The sequence below is a fragment of the Hordeum vulgare genome, chromosome 3H (assembly GCF_904849725.1).
Source record: "Hordeum vulgare subsp. vulgare chromosome 3H, MorexV3_pseudomolecules_assembly, whole genome shotgun sequence".
NCBI lineage: Eukaryota > Viridiplantae > Streptophyta > Magnoliopsida > Poales > Poaceae > Hordeum > Hordeum vulgare.
Genome location: NC_058520.1, coordinates 602,136,203 through 602,142,983, shown reverse-complemented (window position 1 = coordinate 602,142,983; position 6,781 = coordinate 602,136,203). Strand labels below are relative to the sequence as shown.

Genomic DNA, 6,781 nt, shown 5'->3' with positions numbered 1-6,781 from the left:
TCCAGCAATTCCTCTCATGTCCCACCTTCGTCAACAAAGGCGATGAAAACATAGAGCACCATGATCTCGCTGAATATAGGGGTTGTTTGGATGGCAACCACGCCCGCCTTATTAAAATATTGTCGTTGACCCAAGGCGCGAGCATGGCTTTGGTTGGGCTCCAAAAAATCTAAATGATGCCAAAATATTGATAGGTAGTTCACTTTTTTAGTCAATGTGAGGGCGAATCGGTGGAGGCAAATTTCATTGCCAATTATCTGTCTCACCCAGCTTTGGTGTGGCAGGTTTGGGCGCCAACCAAACAGCCCCATAAAACCACTATGTGCAAACGTCCTCTACCAGAGGCAGGCAGTCATTGAACATGTTTACTCCCCCTTCCGCTATTTGATCCTAATTTTCCAATATTCCTTGCAATTGATTTTTGTCAGATTGAGTGGAACCATATAAGCGGGAGCATGACTAGTGCGTGCGGTGAGCAGTTTCTAAGAAACGAAAACATTTTTGTGTGTGTGGGGGTTGGGGCAGCAATTCCCGACCTTAATTCCACATATTATCAAACACCATGGAAAGGAAGTTACAAGCAGAGGCCGTTAGAGGGTTAGGGAGTGATAAAATACAACGAGGAGAGATGAGAAACAACTAGAGTGTGATACATATTCTATTAGTTCAAAGTAGTGCACAAGAGTAAAGAAATGCCTCAAATAATACTTATTAGATATTCCGCAAGGCCTGATTCAAGTACCCTTTAGTTTTTAGTAAAAAAAAGAGGGGGGGGGGCACACGGCTAGCAGTCAATTCGGTTTCACTTCAGCCAAAATATTTTCACCATGCATCAAAATATGATTATTAATACATATCTGATTCAATAGTTTCAAAAAGTTGGGCATTGTACTGATCGTTCCTTCTTTTCTAAAGTAAGAAGTTCCCCCACTTTCATTTCTCTAGGAAACTGATAATACACCATAATTATGGAATGTTCCTCGGGATGGTTAACGAGAAGGGGGTGGTGCAAGGACATGTCGATGACAAGAGGGAAAGGGGGTGAAGTGGCAAGTGCAACGTGAGTTTCGGTTGGTGACGATGAGTCACACTCGTGTGGGGATCTGGTGGCACCATGCGTGGAGTTCGGTCATCGGGCAAAAAAACTCTGAAACTATCCAGTAACTTACTTGTGACATAAACAACCATGCTTTCCATCGAGATATTTACTGACCGCTTCATTTTAGAGGTTTGTATTGAGATATTTGTTGGACGATTCATTTCATAGGTCTTTCTTGAGATATTTAATGAATATAGGAGGGCATGCATTTATCTTCTTTACTATATTATTATTAAATGAGAGTTGAACAGTATGATGGTTATCCATTTTCCCCACACACAAAATAATAACAAAAATAACAAAATATCTAAAATAGAACTAGCCTTCTTCCGTAAGATATAAATAGAAATAAGGGATTGTATGTGTGGTTGTTTAGCCTTAACCACTAGTCATAATTTATAGCATAATCATATATATATATATATATATATATATATATATATATATATATATATATATATATGTGTGTGTGTGTGTGTGTGTGTGTGTGTGTGTGTGTGTGTGTGTCCATAGGAAAACACGGTCATAATTTTCCTACTATCCTCTTTTATTTGTGTCATAGATTAGTTTTTGGAGGTGTGCAATTTTGTAGTTCTTTTTAGTTTTCCTTGTATCCAAATGACTTATTCTATCAAGTTTGTAACCAAATGTCAATTTATCAAATGAGAAACATTTGCAAAGATAAAGATTCAATTATACTTTGTATTTAGTGAAATTTATTCAAAAGAACACATGTTAAATAGTCTAAACACTAACAATTTATTGTATTATATATTGAGTAATAATGTACGGTTGATTAATACGTTATGTGTAATAAAAAACTATATTAAGTAGACTTATAACTTCCAAAATATATTATTTATTATTGTATGTATAAAAATTGTCTACAACAATATTTTTTCTGAACCTGAAGGCTTATTTTGTTTTGATATGTAAATGAATACTAAGTATTACCCTCGTTAATATGTGTCAGATATATGTACAAAATTTTGAAAATAAAATGAAATATTAACCAAAAATAAAAATATTGTTCTGAGGCAAAATATATTTCTTTATACAAATGTGTGAGCTCTGAATATTTTAGTTTCATAATAGTTCAACGATCACGGTGAATATATCTCGGATCTAAATACATGGAGGAGGTTTGTTGCTTTACATGTCAGGAATTATGAACTATCTAATTTAACCAATTTTTAACATGATGGTTATCCATTTGTGAAAATTTGCATTACAGATTACTTTCTTCTGTTATTGTCCAAACCGAAACGAGATAAGAAATTACTTTCTTCTGTTATTTGCATTACATATTACTTTCTTCTGATATGAGCTTGATTCTCCAATTGCTCACTTCCTCTTCATTTTTTTATAAACATAGCAACCTCTAATCCCGGAAAAATAGGGTTATGCTTAATTCCAGAAAATGATATGTATGCAATGTTATATTTAAGATGTTACACTTCGCTGAATAATAAATATATGATCCGTAAAAGTCAGCTTTTTATGAAATCGATAGCCGGGATGTCCACCTATGATCATGTGTATGTGTGTGTGTGCGCGGGTGGAAGTGTGTAGTGTTTATAATATCGAGTGTTGGCGTGCAAGAACTTTATAGGATGAATTATTTTTAATATTCAAATTGTCATATTGCCAGCACCTCGCCCAGTTAAACATCACCTGCCTTTCGAGTTGTCTACTTCTTTTCTTTGTTATCTGTGTATACCAATAGAGTGATTGTTATTGGACCTCGGATGTCACATTTCCAATGTGAATTACATTCGCATTTTGTGATATGACTATTTGTCTTCTTTGATTCTTGCTATATTAGGTGAAACTTCTATAGACTGTGCTTACGACAAGAGCTTCTACATTATACTAGTTATTCATACTAGTACGGGAGAGTATGCTATGTCATTAAAATGTGGCCCACATTTTTCTCTCACAAAAAGTGTTTGGGTTCATGTTGTAGCCAGCTGTAATTCTACACCCGCTTCTTTTCTCTCCTTCAACTAAGCAAAAAGATTCTGACGTGACATCTCTTATAGCCCTCTTATGTCACTCTATTGTATTTGCATTAACCCACTCCTAATTCTAGCAAGCCTTCGCCAATGAGGACAATTTACAAGCATCGTCAATTATGCCGTATATAATTAAGGAATGAGAAAGACGTTAATAAGTTTGCAAGTGATTAACATTATCAAAATATTTTGATTTTTGTGTGCCAACTAGTATTTCCTAGACCTACTCGTCCGCGCACAAAACGCTCACGTGCATAGGCTGGCCAGATAAAAAAACATAATCATTCGCTCAATCCGCCCGCATGTTCGTCGCTTTCTTTTGCTTGCCTCTTTTCCTCCCGGGGCTGCTCGCTTGTTTAAGAAAGAAAAAGGCTGCCTGTTTTAAAAGTTTAAAATATGTTTAAAGACTTAACTAATTTCATATATTTGAAATGATTTTTTGGATTCAAAAAATGCTGTAGATTAAAAATAAGTCCGAAATAATATTATATCTGATTTTTTGCATAAATTCAATTAAAAGTGTTCACGATTTAAAAAAATACTAACTAAAAACATTTTAAAATAAAAAATCATTAGAACTGGGAAAATGAAAACCAGGCCAAAAGTTTTAGAAGCTTCGCAAAACCGGATGGTGGAAGCTGCGCCAAACCGGCAAATGCAACCTACCAGAAACACGCAGCGCAACCTCTAGTCTAGATCTAGATGGGCTGGAGGGGTGCATCCTTCTGTTTGTTGGAAGACAGCGAGGTAGGACAGGGCCAGATCTGGCTCGGCCCATAATGTTCCAACAAGCTGCACGAGCTCACCTCGGTGGAGCAATCATACGGTCGGCTGGACGAGCTCAGCAGCCGCGCCCACGCGAGATCCGCACGCCGAGATTCCCCAGATCTCTCTCCCTCTCTCGCGCGCCAATGGCATCGGCGGACGCCGGCGAGGCGCAGGCGCCCGTGCCCAGGGCCACCGTCTCGCACGTCATCTTCGACATGGACGGCCTCCTCCTCGGTACCCGCTCCCCACCTCTCCTCGATTCTTGTCATCCGGGCTGGTTCTTGGATGGCTGGATTCGATGCCTTCTTGCGCCCTATTGCTTCCAATATCCTGCCTGATTCCATGGCTTGGCGTGGGCGGGCGCAGACACGGAGGGGTTCTACACGGAGGTGCAGGAGAGGATCCTGGCGAGGTACGGCAAGGTGTTCGACTGGTCCCTCAAGGCCAAGATGATGGGCAAGAAGGCCGCCGAGTCGGCGCGCATCTTCGTCGACGAGTGCGGCCTCGCCGGCCTGCTCACACCGGAGCAGTTCCTCGAGGAGCGCGAGGGCATGCTGCAGGAGCTCTTCCCCTCCTGCGCCGTCCTGCCCGGTTTGTTTCTCCCCTTCCAATGGTAGAAGATACTCTCTATGTTGTTTACCTGTAACTGTAAGTGATGCGCCAAGCTTTGTCACTTGTCAGCTGTGTGGTGGGCAGCTAAATCCCTGAGAGTGTATAATATGACTGCTTACTGTAGGACCATTATGTCTTTGATGGTTCATTCACTGGGTTGACAATCTGTTACCAAACAGGCCAAGCCTATATGCCAGCTCTGTTGCAATTTCAGGGTTGATAATCTGTTAAACGGAAAAAAATAAAATGGGAAAGGAATTTGAGCTGTAGAAGATCTTTTAAGTTGACTTAATAAGCTGTTCTGTAATTGCTTCGGTTGCTTTTCTGACTTGTTACAGTCTCCGTTACTAGTTTAATGTCACATGACAGCATAATAATGAATTGAAGGAATTAAGGGAATACCCTGGCAACCAATTTCCAGTGAGCCTCTGGTTTCAGTTTTCACCACACAATGTACTAATATATGCTGCCAAGACAGTGCTACCATGTTGTATGATTATGCACTACCAAACCAATGCATTGCCTTTGTTGCAATTTCAGGGTTGAAAATTTGGATGGAATTTATAAGATGCCTAATTCTGGTTGTTCTTTGTTTCATGAAAATGTTGGTAGCATTGAGATCTTGCTTAAGTTCATTTGATCAGAAGTCCAAGTTAAAATAATCAGATGTAATTACAGATTGAACATATTGAAGGAATCCTCTATACTGGAAGGAAAAAAAATATTTATTTAATTTTCAGAGAAAAGGCAAGGCTTTCATTTTGGTGCATTTGTTTAGTTACAAAATTAAATTCACCATTTGAACATCATTTATTTTACTACTCACTGGCTGCTATATTGAATGTATCATGTGGTTGTCTTTCTTGTTTATTTGAACTGTTTTTGGCAAAGAGATGACTTAAGAGTTGCATATACTGATTCAATATATGTATGTGGTATCGCTTATGATGGTAATGAATCGTTTGTCTTGCAGGGGTAGTACGCCTGATTCATCATCTCCATGCAAACAAAATACCTATCTGTGTAGCGACAGGGTAATCTCTCTAAATTAATCATTTGGCCCTGATTCTGTGCACTGCACTGCACTTTTTTTCTTTGTTCTTTATTATGTTAGAATAATTTCCTATGTGGTTTCTTTCAGATCCCATAAACGTCATTTTGCATTGAAGACACAGAACCACCAGGAACTGTTTGCCTTGATGCATCATATTGTCATGGGGGATGATCCAGAGGTGAAGGCCGGCAAGCCATCTCCTGATATTTTCCTTGCCGCCATGAGAAGGTTTGAGGTAATTAGAATTATTGTTTTAGAAAGATTGTAACTGCTATGTCCTTTAGAACATTATGTGAACTTTTTTCTTTTCACCTGATGCAATTGCCTTGTATTGTTTTCAGGGTAATGTAGAACCAAGTAATTGCTTGGTCTTTGAAGATGCGCCATCAGGTGTAGGAGCAGCTAAGAATGCTGGCATGTAAGTGACAACTGCATCTGCGAAAACAACTGTGCCTTTGGCTACTGAAATATGAAGTGCAAACTATGTTTTTCCTTTGCAGGTATGCGGTGATGGTCCCGGATCCGAGGCTGGATATTTCATATCACAAGGAAGCTGATCAAGTCCTAGGTTCCCTCTTGGATTTCAATCCAACCGAATGGGGCTTGCCACCTTTTAAAGAGTAGTGGAAATTAACTGGGACTGGGAGGTTCAAGTGAGTAACAAAACATTGGCAGGGTGATTTACTTATGCAAAAGCTGGAATTCTGGTTAGGGTTAGTGGGTAACCATTGAACATTCTTGCTGTGTCTGGATAGCAAGCTACTGCATACTTCAATAAAGACCCTCCAGTCAATTCTGACATGTATCTAAACTATTTTTTTTCTTGAAACTTTGTTTTATGTTTACTGTATGATACTTCTAGCAGTAATATAAGTTTATCTAACGAGGTTTAGCAGTAATATAAGTTTATCTAAGGAGGTTTAGTATCACATAGACATCATCGGTAATTCGGTATCTCGCCATATGGCAGCCGAGCATCTCGTCTCCTTCATGCGTACGGCCCAAACCTCATCGGACAAACAATACCCGCTACATGCAGAACGAAGACATAATGCAGACACATGAGTCATGCTTAAAGCTAAAATCTTCAATCCCCAAGTCAAAAGGAATCCACGTACCAGCCACTATAAGAATGTTGAGACGGGCAAGCAGATAAGAGATGCCATGGGTGCTGAGCAGTCCATCTCTTTGGAATCGAGCCCTGTCATTGGCATTTTTGCAAAAAACATCCTT

The 6,781-nt window shown here is 39.3% G+C and overlaps 1 protein-coding gene across 1 annotated transcript; it reads left to right on the top strand.

The window, feature by feature from the left end:
- The first annotated feature begins 3,900 nt into the window (after positions 1–3,900).
- LOC123445562 ((DL)-glycerol-3-phosphatase 2-like) lies at positions 3,901–6,447 on the top strand. Its single transcript, XM_045122559.1, has 6 exons — positions 3,901–4,116; positions 4,249–4,473; positions 5,468–5,528; positions 5,636–5,783; positions 5,890–5,966; positions 6,049–6,447. The coding sequence occupies exons 1-6, from the start codon at positions 4,026–4,028 to the stop codon at positions 6,170–6,172; spliced, it is 726 nt and encodes a 241-aa protein (XP_044978494.1). The 5' UTR covers positions 3,901–4,025; the 3' UTR covers positions 6,173–6,447.
- Positions 6,448–6,781: the final 334 nt, after the last annotated feature.